This window comes from Trematomus bernacchii, unplaced genomic scaffold (genome assembly GCF_902827165.1).
Source record: "Trematomus bernacchii unplaced genomic scaffold, fTreBer1.1, whole genome shotgun sequence".
In the NCBI taxonomy this organism is placed as follows: domain Eukaryota; kingdom Metazoa; phylum Chordata; class Actinopteri; order Perciformes; family Nototheniidae; genus Trematomus; species Trematomus bernacchii.
Genome location: NW_022987582.1, coordinates 4,056,911 through 4,072,750, shown reverse-complemented (window position 1 = coordinate 4,072,750; position 15,840 = coordinate 4,056,911). Strand labels below are relative to the sequence as shown.

The 15,840-nt window shown below is 40.2% G+C and overlaps 1 protein-coding gene across 1 annotated transcript; it reads left to right on the top strand.

Moving 5' to 3' along the window:
- Window positions 1-2,908: 2,908 nt before the first annotated feature.
- jazf1b (JAZF zinc finger 1b) lies at window positions 2,909-15,808 on the top strand. Its single transcript, XM_034128125.1, has 5 exons — window positions 2,909-3,135; window positions 11,045-11,117; window positions 11,817-12,013; window positions 13,242-13,411; window positions 13,975-15,808. The coding sequence occupies exons 1-5, from the start codon at window positions 3,021-3,023 to the stop codon at window positions 14,149-14,151; spliced, it is 732 nt and encodes a 243-aa protein (XP_033984016.1). The 5' UTR covers window positions 2,909-3,020; the 3' UTR covers window positions 14,152-15,808.
- Window positions 15,809-15,840: the final 32 nt, after the last annotated feature.

The window sequence follows — 15,840 nt, the reverse complement described above, 5'->3', positions numbered from 1 at the left end:
CAGCTAAAAGTGGCTTCAATACACAGCAAAACAGCCGTACCATAATGCAAAATCATGTAGAGTCGTGGTTATGTTGGAACTTATTCAACTTAATAGTTGGGAACTATATGCATTTGTTAAAACATAAAAAGTTTGTGTTTCCCCCTTATAATATAATCTCCAGGAACAACGACCAAAGGTTTGAAAATGGTGCGGGACACACTCTGGTCCCGAGACACCAAACATAAGCGTAGAGTTTCATGGTGGTAGTGAGAGCCTAATTCAACAAAACATATGTGCTGGGAGGTTCCCAGTAGATAACCCCAGTGATATTCCTGCACTCAAACACTCAACCCTGTTACATTTACATTAGGTGGCTGGTGAATGGTGCTGCCTGTTTGATGGCTCTTTAGATTTATAACAGTGTAGGCTGATGTCCTCTGTGCTCAGCATTTGTGGGTAAGTGCATCACTCTTCCTTCTGACATCTGAATTTGGCTTCTGTATGTGTTCATACTGGATTATTAAAGTCATAGGTAAAAGCATTTATAAATGTTCTCTGGCTGGGTTTAAAAACTGTCAAATAAATGGATGATAATAACAACACATTTATACCTTTCATTTACAAAGATGGGATTCTTATGATTTATAACACAACATAGCTTTTGGATTTATTTGTGGAGGAGTGTGACCGTTATAGTTTACCTTGGCCGGAAAAAACGTTCTGTTTAATTAATACCATTCATAAATAAACATGGTGGTGAGATGTACTTGAAAGAAAATCGTAGGAGGGTTTGGAGCTGGAAAAACTGTTCCTGCCATCTTTCAATACAATTTAATTATATATTATAAAACTGTATATTTCAAATGAAATGACCTAGATGTTGGACTACGTCTCTGCTAGATGCTGAATTACAGAAGCCAGAGGAATTTGGGTGCCTCTCTCTACTGCCTCCTTATATATGTGGGAGTGCATGTAACTATCTAACAGAGAACAAAATTATCTTGTTGGTTATCTCAAACTTGTTGTGTAGGTCACATAGGGCAACAGGGTTTAATCACTTACCAGCAGCTGTGATATGTGACTTTTCCTGCATGTACTTTCAAATGGAGGATAAACAACCTATTCAGTAAATCTCTACAGAAGAAAGTCACCAACCCATATATTACCGTATCTACGTTTATGGGCTGAAACAAATTAAAGAGTAATGATTAGTTGCAGCTATGCTCGTCAAGCACAATCATCAATAAATAACTGAGGGTAGCAAATGCCAACATGTTAAACTATTGCTGTCAGCTTCCTTAAACGAGAGGCCGTGTGTGATGTAATGCCTCAGTGTTGTCAAGCAAAACTGCAAAAATATTTTCACCATCGCTTCCTCGCCTTGTATGAAATCGGGCTGGGCCCAATGTAGACCCACTACACCATCAACAGAACAGAACTAAAAGTTACTGCACACCTAATAAATGCAGAAAAGGCACATCTATTTCACTTGTCATATATTCTTACGTCTTACGTGTACATTGTCATCCGTCTTTGTCTTGCAACCAATTGCATCACTCCATCCCTTCCACTGAAAACAGAAAGCAAAAGAAAAAACTTAAATTGATTCCATGCATTATTATGATTATAATCCATTATAAATCAGAATCAGAAATTGTTCATTTTGTATAGGGGTGAGAGCATCTTATACATCAAAATGTATTGTTTGCCTCTAAAATAATCAAAATTACCTTGCAGCACACGATGCATCAAGTGACCTTTATGGTATCAAACCTATGTATAAATAACATCAGACAGAAATTCTATTTCAAATGTATAATGTGTACTGTAACTTGTATTTAGCAACATGTAACAACACTCATGCCAAAGTTTGGGATGGTTGATAGAAGGCTTTTCATTACAGAACAGAAAGAGCAAGCACAACTGATATGTATCTACTGACCAACACTGCCACATTGTGGCCATGAGATGTTTTTCAGCTACGTGTTGCTCCAGTGTGTGATCAATGCCACTGTATATCTTCATGCTAATCTCTTAATTTTTTGATTTTGGGGCACTTAGTGGCCACAAATCCAGATTTAGATGGGATTTAAATCAAAACAAACACTTAAAGCAGAAAAGTTGATCCATTCATTTTGATATTACGCCCTGAGCGGAAAAACAATAATTTAACATTTTCAAAAACTGTACATTGTCATTAAATAACAATATTCTACATGTAATTCATAGTATTACTAACTAGTAGTAGTATTTAGCTAGTGATTTTAGTATTGATGAATAGGTTAGTTTATTTGTTGACTATTGTAGGCTATTATTTTAGTCTTTGTAGTTGTTAAGCATCTTTTTGAAGTTTTGTCCATGTTCATTTTGTGTCTTAACGGTCATGTTGTGTCTCTTTGTGGTCATTTTGCCCACATTGTGTAGTATTTTTGTGTGTCTTTGCAGTTTCTGTGTAGTAGTGTTATGTTTGTTGGTGGTCACTGGCTATTTTCCGGGGTCAGAAGGTGTCTCTTTAAAGGACATTTTGCAGGTGAAGAGCAGGGAGGCCCTGACACTTCCAGGCTCCATTCCTGTGCATGGTAGGCCCATCCAGTAATCCAAGGGTACTTAGTTTTACTGGATCAGTGCTTTGGGAATTGCGCACCGGTACTTAGGCTACCATACACTATCATTAAAAAAAAGAATTTTAGAAAAAAAATACTTTGGTGAGTAATAACCTTAACCTGTAGCTATTCATTTTTTAATAAATAGCAGGGATATTTTTATTTGGTAACTTAAAGATAAATACCAATCAGTTCTATAAATTCACAATTAGTTCAAGTATTTATCCATTGTAATACTCTATTACTTTCTGCTTTTCTATAGAAAGTCAGACGCTTTACTTCCGGTCTGGGTGTCTCTCCCCAGCTGGTTTGACGCAGCCCGGAGAAGTCACCGCGCCGCCCCGCCGCTCCAGCTGTTCAACCGCTGTCCGCCTGCTGTCTCCCCGCTGCTCTGCTGCTGCTGCTGCTGCCCCCATTTCCAATGCAGCAGCGACCATGACAGGCATCGCCGCTGCCTCTTTCTTTTCCAACGCTTGCAGGTTCGGGGGCTGTGGACTTCACTTCGACTCTCTGGCCGAGCTCATCGTGCACATCGAGGATAACCACATCGGTAAGAGAAGTACTGAGCGCCGCAGCCAGCAATGGCCGAGCTTTGCAGCTAGCAGAGGTGGCTAAGTTAGCGAGCTAGCAAGTCACTTCCTGCGTCCTGACAACACTGTTGCTAGGTGTGGTGGCTGTTGATGTTTACTTGTAGATATAACAGTTAATGTTCACCGACTGCAGGTATGTATCAATGCTGTATCACTGATAAAACAGCTGCAACACCAGCAGACACACCGACAGGAAGACACTTTCTTTACGCTCCGTCGGCTCGTCGTGCAACATTATTGCAGCGCAAGGCCAGCGCGCGGAGCTCGGAAGCGTCGCGAGTTAACTTGCAGCCTCAGCCTGCAGCAGCCAATGAAGATACCCTCACTACTTATCCGCTCGTTTCAATCCGCCTCACAATATAGTGCAGTTTAATACTGTCTACAAGTAAGGATGCACTATATATCAGGTTAAAGGTGGAGTTTAGTCTAGACTCTAGGGTCATGTTTATGTTGTTGACCCATATTTATACTATTAATAATAAGTGTCTCATTATATACATACATGGTTAAATATATATTCTGTCCTGGCACCTTTACCCAAATATGTCAGCTGATGGGGGACAAAAAAGAATACTGTTTGCCTTTTGAAAAGAAAATAGCTTTCAGTCTTGTTCAGCCTTTCGATCCACTTAATAAAGTAGACGTGTTATGAGTCATGTACACATGTGTTAAAGGCCAAAAGATGAAGTTTATATTACATTTTAAAAATCACTTTTTAAGAGAACATAAAGTCATCTGAGATCATCACAAATCTACAAGTTACCAGCGCCATTACAGTACAACCTTCTGTGAAACAACTTTGTACGATTCATTTTTAGTTGGTGTTTTTTTAAGCTGTTGTCTCACTGTGGGTTTAAATTATTTACGCCACACTCAATCTGACCATCTGAAAAGTTACAAAAAAGTACCTTTAAAGTTAGACTTTGATAAATGATTTCATGTACTTTTTGAGCAGTTCGTTAGAGACTGTGTTGCCTTTATGCCTGACTAAGTATATATTTGTACTTTGCTTCATCATACGTTGTAGCCAATTATATTGTATTACTTTTGTATTTATTTTACTACTACTACTTTATATTTAATTGTATTTCAATTATTTCCAGTCCCACACGACATGGCTGATCTGCAGTGAACCTGCACTGGCTCATTACACCATCACACCTAGTACACCCTAAATAGCCTCTCAACAGTATCTCCCTTACTGCCATCATGTCCCACCAATAGACTGTATGGTCCCACCTCGATCAACAGCGCCACCTCTTGATCATGTGGGGCAAAACAATAACAGTAACTTACTTTGTGTTGAGATTGGGAAGTCATTATGGTCAAGCTATAAAATATACATTTCCCTCAGCTACTTATGATAAAAAAAATCTGATTTCTGAAATTTTAGACATCTATTTTGTTATTCATATGACATTTGATGAGCAATTCCATTTGGTAACCATTTCATTTGAGCATCACTAACTTGTGTGTAAATGTCACAATGACTTGTTAAATCAAGTTAAGTTATTACCTGTGAACAAATGTATGTGTTTTTCAAAGCACTTTACTGTAACCTCTGTGTACCAGTACACATGTGGCTTTTATTTACTAACTTACTTTACTATTATGTAAAAATAGAAATATGGTATTGAGTTTATGATAGGCTAACTTAATTGAAGTTTCAAATAGATATAACATAAAAACTGACCTTGTGTATCACAGGTCAGAAACTACAAATGTATTATGTTTAATCTTACATACATTTTGCATTGTATTATGAACAGTACATTTTCATATCATGTTTGTTAACTAAGCCTATATAGTCTACAAAGTGAATTCCCCGTGTCACAGTTTGACACTCTTAAAGTTCCTACATCTGTTTCCTAATCCAATATTTCAGACTCTTATTATTGAAGCTGACGAGGCCCAGCTGTCTATGTTGTTCTTGTTTGTTGCTTGACTGGCTTTAATATCCTCTGCCCTCCGATTGTGAGCTGTGCATGTGTCCAAGGTGTTAGCCTTAGAAAAAAACAAACTCCAAATGACTTATTGGGGAATAACGAGGCAATTAGTTGGCTCAGAGTGGAAAAAACCTTGCTGCCCCCCTCCTTTGTCCACTGGCCTGTGCCCACTCTGAGAAGTGCGAAGTCTTGTGCGTTGTGCCAAGTGCCTGTGAAGCATAATTACAGAGAGTGCCTGATTTGGCCTGTCTTCCTCCTCATCTGGTGGCCTGCTGCTGCTTAAAGCACATTCTGCTTTATAATTAGGCGCCTGGAAAACAAGCACACATTCTTGTCCCCATTTTCTTTAGCCGGCCTGCTGTTCAGGTCTGTGAACAAGAGGTGGCGTTGCTCTGCTGTTGGTTGAGGGTTTGTCTTTTTTAGATGCACGGTCTGTACAGTAAAAGGGATATAATAGGCCAACACATACTTTGCATCAACTTTTAGATAGATAGAATTGGAGGGATGAAACCCTCCAATGGTCACACATGCAGAGCACACAGCACAAACTTGTTAATGTATAAGGAAGTTATAATTTTAAGAATACCTATACATGAATATATTGTATTTCAATCCTTTTAGCATAGTTTGGTGCCCATATACATCACTTTCCTTGAAGGATATTATTACAGTAACTTTGAAATAGAAAGCCTAAAGACATAATTGTTCATAGCTGACGATTCACAGTGTATTAGCCCCTTGTTATAAGTGGCTAATAAGACTAACACTAAAACACATGAAGCTATATGAAAAATATATTATGTTTTTTGAATGTCATAAAACAAATATCAATAAAAATATAGAAAAGTTTCTATCCCACGTCAGTTATGATGTGGATGTGGTGTTTGTCAACCAGCAGATTCAAGTTGATAACATTGTGTTGGGTGGTCCACTTAGACCTCTGTGAACACATTGAGCTAACTTTAGGAGAGCTAATGAACCCTAATTCATCAGTAAGACGGGAAGAACATTTTGATTTTAAGGGTGTCTATTATCATTTGGCTGGGGACAACAGCTGGAAATTAGCAATGTTGGCTAAAGCTGCCCCATTTACTGTTTTTTGTGACAGTTGATTAATGGGGCCTGTCCACGACACTATATACAAATAAACTAAACTAAACTAAAACATTTGATTACCAAGACTAAGTTGTGTTAAGCTTGAAAGATCTCCTAAATAGTCTGGTGTTCTTTAAAAACCTGCACGCACTAAGCCAGTGAGATGTTTACCTTGTCACTGAGCGACCAGGCCCCTGTGGACCAGAAGCAAATAGCGATCATGTTATTTAAACCTGTGAGTGTGTGTAATGCTGAGGCATGGTGCACTGATGGCCTGCAGTGTCCAGGCTTAGTAACAATGAGTCTGTTTGTGGCCAATTCTCACTGGAGGCTCATTTAGTAGATGTTGGTATGCACCCCCAAAAATCTGCACGGAAGTAATAAATTTAGGAGGCAGTAACTAGTTCCCTGATCTGTGCACCTGGTGGGCCTAATTACATTTCCCCATCCCCCGACACCAGTGCTCCTGTTCCTGTGCGGTGACTCGACATGAGTGGCTCCTGTACTCAATAAAACATTATTCATATAACATGATGTACAGTCTGTGTTGACATCACACGACATGGGTGTGTAGTGAGGGACAAGTTTGATATTTCTTTGGTTGAAAACCAGATTTTTTTTTTATTGAAGTCTTCTTTACCTGTGCTCTGAGAAACAGAAAACTGTTGGCCCTTTTTGTGCATTAAACGATCATTTGAATAAAATTGGCGGATCAATCAAAAAATTAAATAATAATTAAATGCAATCTTAATGCATATCACAAATGTAACATTTCTGCAATGAATGTGTGTCTATTTACAGATGTCCCCTTATATTTACCTATGTGTTTTTGTGTCTTTCTATATGTATGACTTAGTTTACGGAATACGTTTTAGTTGCTGTCCGGACCAAACATATTGATAATAGATCATTTTAACCTCCCCAGGTTTTTTCGGTAACCCGCAAAGGCAGCTTACACATGGAGCTTGACTCGGTTTCATTTCCTCCTCAGAGGTCACATCGTAATGAATTACCTGTGCCACCACTCCTGGTTATGTCCCCTGCTGCTCACAGCCGCCATAAACATGTCACCATAATGCTCACCACTCTGCTCTACCCCAGAGTGCATTTGGCCATGAGGGTGCATGGGAGAACCAGACACTGGTGGAAATGAGAGGTGTGTGTGTGTGTGTGTGTACGGTGTTTGTGCGTGTGGTGTGTGTGTAAAAGGTCCAGGGTCGTGGAGGGCGTTATGAGAGGGCTACAGGCGTCACTTCCTCCGTTGCCTGAGGAAGGTTTGTTGTGTGATGGTCTCCTGGTTTCCTGTTGCGGGCCGTCATAGGGGCCCTAATGAGATCCCTGTTATTGCATCATGTTTTCCGCACAGTATACACATGCTTACACACATTAACATAGTCAGTGCTTCATAGAAAGGGTTGGTTTGCACTTTTGCATTAAGGCCAAAAAAGGTTTGATATATTCGATATGTTTTCATTTCAAGGGAAATGCATCCGGTACCAAACAACTCTGATTTAAAAACATAATGCACATAATGCACACACACACATTTCAAGACTGTGTTTAGTTTCCCTAAATGTTTATTTTTCTGACCTGCAGCAAATCAGCAGCTTTCATAAATTGTATACAGATTTACATTTGTACTTTGTCGAGAGATAACTCTGCAGACATGTAGACCTTGCATGAGAATATCTTTAATTGGTAAAGTGATTATTTTATATAAATTATCCATACATTTTTAGATCTGCGCTTATCTTCCTTTTTCTTCTTTATCCCACACCTGACTTTACATTCTTAAATAAACATCACTTGGGCTTACTCATTGTTTGCTTCTGGAATTAGCGGTGGTGAATAAATGCCTTTTTTAGTTTCCCAGAAGGCTTCTAATAGTCGCCCACCAAGGTGGACCACCTGTGTGGTTTGATTAGAGGGCTCCTCATCTCCCCTTGAGGCGCCTTCATCCCTCTCCCTGACTGCTGGTGGCCCCAAAAGAATAGCAGAGTCTGCGGGGAAACCGGCCCCAGCAGGCCTCCCTCGCCCCAGTCCCCACCTGAGGTGTGCGTGATTTACAGTGTGTGGGAACAGATTGATCCACTGCTGTTTGAGCAGTCCGTGAGCAGGACGCTGTTCCTCTGCTTGAGTCTCATTAGGGATCTTAGGAGGGATTTCTTGTGCACTCACGCACACACATACCAACACAGAATAGTCTCTGCATTGCCTCCGGCTTTTGGCAGGGGAATTGTCCCATTATGAGTGTGTCTTTTCCTCTCTGTTTCCATGACTTTGGCTGGAGAGTAGAGAGAGGTGTGCTGTCCTTCTCATTGGGGATAAATCCACTGCTAATGAAACACTTGCTTACGACTGAGGCCTTGGGAGAACCCTCCTGAGCCTCAGGCGCTGAGCTTTTAGCTGTTCTTAGAGCCTACCTGCCAGTATCATAAAACGGTGCCACTATTTCATCGTTAACCGAGAGGCTTGGCGGTTACCACTGAGTGCATGATGCCCTGCGCCTTTCATCGCCCATGTCTACTTCTCAGTAAGACTGACAGTAGTTTGTTGTCTTAGATTTTTTGTTAGACCTCTAAAATGTGTGTTTTTCATTTATACTTAAATGTGGTTTTGGTTGAGTTTCTCTGGTCAACATCAACTTTCACCTTCATGATAGAATTAAGCCAGTGGTTTTTTACTGTGCGAGTCAGATGCTTCCTTTATAGATGGTTATGTGTTCATGTACTTTCAATTTATAAATCATGTTTGGATTCTTAAAAAAAAGTGTTAGCTTTATGGCTTCTAGATGAGTAGGTATGTTTCCGTTAAGGTCCACCCAAAAGAGAAGTTGTAGAGCTATTTCGGAGTGATAACCAGACCCAAAATGGACAATCGTAGTGACCAAATTGCAACATATTAGAACTAAATGTAAGAATACACAAAACATCGACATCTTGATTTCCCCTAGTTTTCAGGAAGTGTGGTATTAAATCACAACTAAACTATGAACATGCATTTACAACTAATTTTGAATATGTTTACATTTGTTGTTAATTGATGGTGCATTTGAATTTGAATTGGTATTAACATTGGATACCATTGATACGTTTAGCACCTTAAAACGAGCTTAAGAGTTAATCTCATGGTGAAATCCCATCGGAAAGCACCACCAAAGTCTAATCAGTTTTCTTTGGCACAAGGACATTTGTTTTAGGGTGTTTGGGTTCAGGCGTACAAACAAACAGGAGGAAAAGCCCAATAATTGAGAATGACTCAGAGTTTTATTACAGCCTCACAGAGGTGTTGCATATTCCTTTAACAAAGACAATTACTATTCCCACAAGTTTTCTATCATTGCCATAGTAATTTTCAAATGATATCACTAGGACTGGGATGTTTTGTTTTTTTGGTTTACTGAATATGTGTATTCTATTAAAATTGCACTGTAGTCATAGGTGTAATTGTTGTGTATAAATGAGCTTGTGGATGGAAACAAGCAATAGTTGTAACCACATGGGGGTAGCAGTCCTTCTGAGCTCTGTCAGAGGCAGACAGGGAGGCTCAGCTGGTAAGTGGTAGACACTGTTGTTTTATGGGGCATCTCTCTTCTCCCACATGGACGGCAGCGGGGAGAGCGTTTGAAGTCAGGCCCGCTTCACCTCAGGGTGTGGAGATTGGCTATTGTTGTAGATGTAGCACTGCTGAGAAGGATAAATGTCTGGAGCCCGGCATGGGAAAACTCGGTACGTGTCAAGTGCGGTCATGTTTGAGCAATGTGGCGTCTGCAGAGCAGCTTTTCAAAAAGGTGCCATGGTAATTCAAAAGAAAAAGGCACTTGAGGTGGTACTTGTGCAACAGTGTAGCAGAATATGGCTTCAGACGGACTGGAATATGCATTTAACCAACAGTGAAGTAGCTTCATCATGCAAAAAGAGCACAGAGGGCAATTAGTTCATCTAATAGAAAAACGTGTAAGCAGGATTAGAGGATATTAGAAATACAGGAACTGAAGTCTAGACAGTGGTGCATGACATCATGTAAAATCTAATTGAAATTTACATTGCACAATATCCTGCATTTTGATTATATGCACTAAATCGTTTTTATATTGGGCATATTACGCCCTTATTTGTCGAGTCAGCTGAGCAGCTCCTCAGGTCATGCACACATACTCATACAGCTCTTTGTAGTAGTGTTATGTTTGTTGGTGGTCAGAACTTTGGAAACCAGTGTAAATCTCTCAACTTCAGCAACATTCAAAAGATACAAAAACAGTTACTTTTTGTTATGACGGTTTTTTTAACACCGATGTATGTACAATGCTTGAATGTAAAAACGTTTTAATGTACAATGTTTTAGTAGGTAGGGTGCTGTGGCAGAGATTATGATTGAAGGACTTGTTGGTACTGCATCATATTATAAAAATGTGATGTAAGTGTCTTGAAAAAGTTTCACTCATATCCAATATGAAGTATTGCTTGTGTCTTGGTTGATCAACACGAAAGGTTTGCCATGATTATGTTTCCACTTTGATAATATTGTTCAACGTTGACCGACACAGTTTTAACATTCAAACACAAATCTGTATTGAATTGCACCCTTCAAATCCAGTCAATATAATATACCCTATATGTGCCTTGGACCTTGGCAATGCAAGGACATTCAAGGCAAGGTAATACACTTTATCAAACCCTTGAAAGACCTTAAGGATTGGAAGCCAGTGAGGGATCCACTGCACCGGTAACTTCTAGTTGTTGGGGCTGCAAACAAAGAACAAGCCAATGCTATCCACAACACTACCTTATATGACAATATGTAACCCCTCTGTCTCTCCCCTGCTCAGACACGGACCCCCGTCTTCTGGAGAAGCAGGAGCAGCAGCAGCCGACTTATGTTGCCCTCAGCTACATCAACAGGTAAAGAACTATTGTTGAGAAAGAAAACGGCTGAATTTCCAATTGTTTTTGTAGTATCCTAATTAAAAGTCAATCTAATTTAGAAACCTGACATGATATGGTTTTATTGCTCTTTGGCCCCATGAAGATTTATCAACAAAAGTCCTCTACATCAGTGAGTATTACTGCCGCATCATATGAGCTCAGAGGAGGTGCTAGCAGCAATTTCAAATGTCATCTGGTAAATTGCTTAGATGAATTGCTTCAGTATTTGGTAGCTGTTTTTTATTGCTCCATGTGGATCCCAGTCATCTTTGATATGGTGCATCAACAGTGGTTCTTAAAGCCTTATGCAACAAGCCAGGGTACAAGAAGTTGTCTCCCGGCCTTCACAGACACATCTTGATGTGGTTATCGTTTAATTTGTTGATTCCACTTTTGCTTTAACAACGCCTATGTTAACATTTCATTTTTATGATACACGTTAACCAAAGACTTTACTATCCATCATAAACCCTGGTGTAAGGTTTTTTTGATTGGAATAGAGCCAATTAAATGTTTTCCGTTACACGTGTTCTACAGTAGCAAACCTCCGATAGCAGAACTTTGCAAACATCAGGACAGACCCACAGTCGCGTATGATACATGAAATGAGATGCAATCTTTCTTTTGATAAGAAAGATTTCCAACTCTGACTGGTCCTTTATCCCACAATGGCAGGTTCATGACAGATGCTGCGCGGCGGGAACACGAGACCCTGAAGAAGAAGGTGCAGCCCAAGTTGTCTCTGTCTCTGACAGGCAGTCTGTCTCGCAGCAGTGTTTCCACTCCGCCTCGCCACACCAGTGGAAACCTCACCCCTCCCGTCACCCCACCCATCACCCCTTCCTCTTCCTTCCGCAGCAGCACACCTACAGGTACATACCCATGGCTAACACACTCACCTCTCTAGTTAGATCTCCAGAATGTAGTGTCTGCTGGCAGTGAAATACATGTTATGCATTGTTCATTAAGCAAGCAGCAGGGTGGTGTAGCAGTAGAGGAGGCTGACATTCAACCAGGAGGTCCGTTTCAAGACACCGTGAAGGCAAGCATCCACCCTGCTGAAGTAAATCTGAACCTCCACCGGTTTAGACACCACTCTCCCCCTTCTACATTATGAAAGAGGGCATGGAGGCAGTGCAATGTCCTTTTCAGGGTTAAACAATTCACCAAAGACTGGTTCCATTGTCTTTTTACTTAAAAAAAGATATGATAGGATGAAACAGATGTCTCACTTAGCGTGGGAGGTGAAAAGAAAAGCAGCTGTAACAGCTTAAACTACAGTCAAGACACTGGCAGAGATCACATAGAGTTTTAACCTCTATCTGCTGCAAAAATGATACATTTGACAATTGTCAGTAGTAATGGCTTTAACGGCTGACTAATAATAAATTGTGACATGTCTGTAGACAATTCTTCACTCCTGCTTGGTTGCATCTCAATATTTTACTTGGCGTGTGACTCCAATGCAGTGCTGAACTATTCAAACTGTATACATTTTTATCCTGCAAGTGAAAATCAGCAGGAGAACTTATTACATTTTTGAAGTTAAACTCACATTCACGCTACGGGAATAGGGGCAGCTTTTATGGTCCAGCTGATAAATCTAATTCTCTGAAGTGTATACTACATAACAGAAAACAGTTGCAGTTATTTCCCTTATTATGTTTTCCCATGTACTTATTTTATAATGTATACAGTTTTTAATGTTCTTTATTTTTTTATAGCTCTTGTGGTCATTTAGTTTGTCTTCTGGTATAACATCTTTAATTAATGAATACAACAATATCAGACCGCAAGACCCTAATGATGTACATACATACTTTCCCACAATTGGCATATTTCTGTCTTTCCAAAAAAATTGGGCAATGTAGCCCATTAAGCAGGGATGACAGGAACATTGCCCCGAAGCACATGTTGAGAACAGTCCATACTTGTGAGCCTGGAGGCTAAAGGGCCAGGATTTTATTTCAACAGATTAGTCATCTTTAGAAATGTGCATAAAATCAGAGCTTCCTGGAGAGCAGCGCGTATGATCGCATGTCTGCTCACAAGGCCCTGAGTCAGCTACTCTTTGACTTTCTGCCTTTCACCCTCCCACAGGTAGCGAGTGTGATGAGGAGGATGTCGATTTTGAGGAGTCAGACAGTGATGAATCGTGGACCACAGAAAGCGCCATCAGCTCCGAGTCCATCCTCAGTTCTATGTGCATGAACGGAGGAGACGAGAAGCCTTTTGCATGCCCCGTGCCAGGCTGTAAAAAGAGATACAAGGTACGATCCACTCAGCATCTCTCCTTAGAATTCACATTATGTAGATTACACTTTTTTTCCCATGGCCAGGAATATTACAAATAAACAACTAGATTGTTTTGCATATATAAAATCAAAATGGATTCCCCGCTGTTGACAATGGAAAAAGAGTTCTTAGTTGAGCATTACAGCATGTCAACATAGTTGCATACATCTAGTCCACTTCAGTCATGTGGACTTTTACAGGATTTTCCGTCCACATCTGGTTTGTGTGGTTGGGATAAATTATGTGCAGCTTGAGAAAATTGCATTGCTGACGTGAATGACAGAGTTATGGGCGATGACTAAGTCGGAGGCAGCAGCCAGTTTTAGGCATCTGTTTAGGGGCAGAACAAGACATTTTATTTCTCCTCTCTAAAGCCTACTCAGCAAGCAACTGATATTTAAAAAATAAATGCAAGATATAGTTGTAGGAAGCTCAGTTGTAGGTGTGACCTCTTATTAGTAGGATGATGTGGTAGAAGTAGTTGTGGGGTCACTCAGGCAAATGGATGTTTGAGTGTCATATTCTTTGCTCCCTACAGAATGTGAATGGGATCAAGTATCATGCCAAGAACGGCCACCGAACCCAGATAAGGGTGCGCAAACCCTTCAAGTGCCGGTGTGGGAAGAGCTACAAAACGTCTCAGGGTCTCCGCCACCACACCATCAACTTCCACCCACCCATCTCTACTGACATCATCCGCAAGATGCAGCAGTAGAGAGAGCGACCAGCACTCTCCCTCAGGCCACCTCCCGACCGTCTGAAGATCACCATCACCAGCAATGGCTGCCTCTCATTCCACCCCCTTTCACCCTGCCCCTTCTCTCTCTCCCTCTCTTATCCTTCTTTGCTATGACACTATTTTTTATTGCATGTGTTATTATTTATCCTCAACTTTTATTCTGAATGTTGAACCTTTGTGTACTTCACGGTTTTGTATTTTGCACATTTAGACTATCATTTATCTATTTTACTTCGACATATGGTGCTCGTCGATGATGAGGGCTTGTTGTAGACTAGAGAAAGGCCACATTAAGTCACGAGCAGCCTTGGGCCGCCTGCTTTAAAGGCAGTGTGAAGTCAGAGGAAATATTAGGATGGTTGTTTTAAAGAAAAGAGGCTCAATTACCTTTCCTCTGTCTCATTTGAACCTAAAAATGTGACAAAAGAAAATGAAAACAATCAGAATGTGTGCAGTATAACATTTTTCATATTATGAGATGTAATGTTTATAATCATTGTTTGACTTAGTTACTTTTCCTTTCATATCACAAGTATTCAATACCTTTTTTCATCTGTTTTACTGCAAGCACGCGTGTGTTAGCACCAAAGGATGATCTCAGGTGACGTTTTCAAGCATTTCAGCTCCACAATCCTGCCCAGGGGTTCTGATAGTATTTTTGCAGTTCAGTGGCATCATGGGAACTCTGTGTGTCGTTGCTGCCATATTATCCCGGTCACTTTCCTGAAGACTTAAGCAGTTGTCCTCACTGTTTTACAGTAAAGGATTGAAGCACTTTTTGTAACAAGTTGCCAACAAATCAGCATTTTTTTGCCAATGTCTCGTTTCTGGTATATGTACAGTAGCTACCAAACGAGGCACAAGGCCTTCAGAGCGGAGGTTTGCAGGTTCTGCATTGAAAGATGTATACCAAACCTCCAGTGTTTTCAGTATTGTGAGATTTCTGTATGTACAGTCGTTGCCTTGAATTGTAAACCATTCCAATCAGTGCAGATCTTTTGTATGTTTTTTTTTTCTGACGGTTCAGACAAATCCAGCTGAATGCAGACATTACAGAAAGCTCAGCCCACAGTGCTGTTCAGAGGCGCCCAGTCTTATGAAGCCAAGTGATTGTTTAGTCATGAATAGAAAAAGGTTGGGTCCGATGTTAGCCATGTATTCAGCTGTAAGAGGGGCTGTTAAACAAATGCAGCTCCCACTGTGTGCCATAATAATATGTCCGTTTAGATTATGTAAAACACCATTGAATCCCAGAAATAATGAACCGCAGATCATTAGATGCCAAAAGTTTATGAATTTATCAACTTTGAGCCATTTGGTAACATCTTCACTGCATGGATGTTAATTGTTAATGAACCATGGTCCAATTAAGAATTGTGACAGTATTGTACTGCCAGTATGGAGGAAAGTCTTGATATAGTGTACAGTGAATGTATTGTTATGTGTTAAGTGCATTAAATTATATTTTCATATGGTTCTGGAGTTAAAAAAAACAACAAAACAATAGTATATGTGTATGAAAATGCAACACCAGAGGTTGTTTGGAGTAACAGCTGGTGATGTACTGTATTTCTTCAAAAAGCTGCTTCATGTAAACTTTTGTTACGTTTAGAATAAAAACCCCTCTGTGTGCCTACAGACTCCTGTGTGATTAACTGCGTCCGG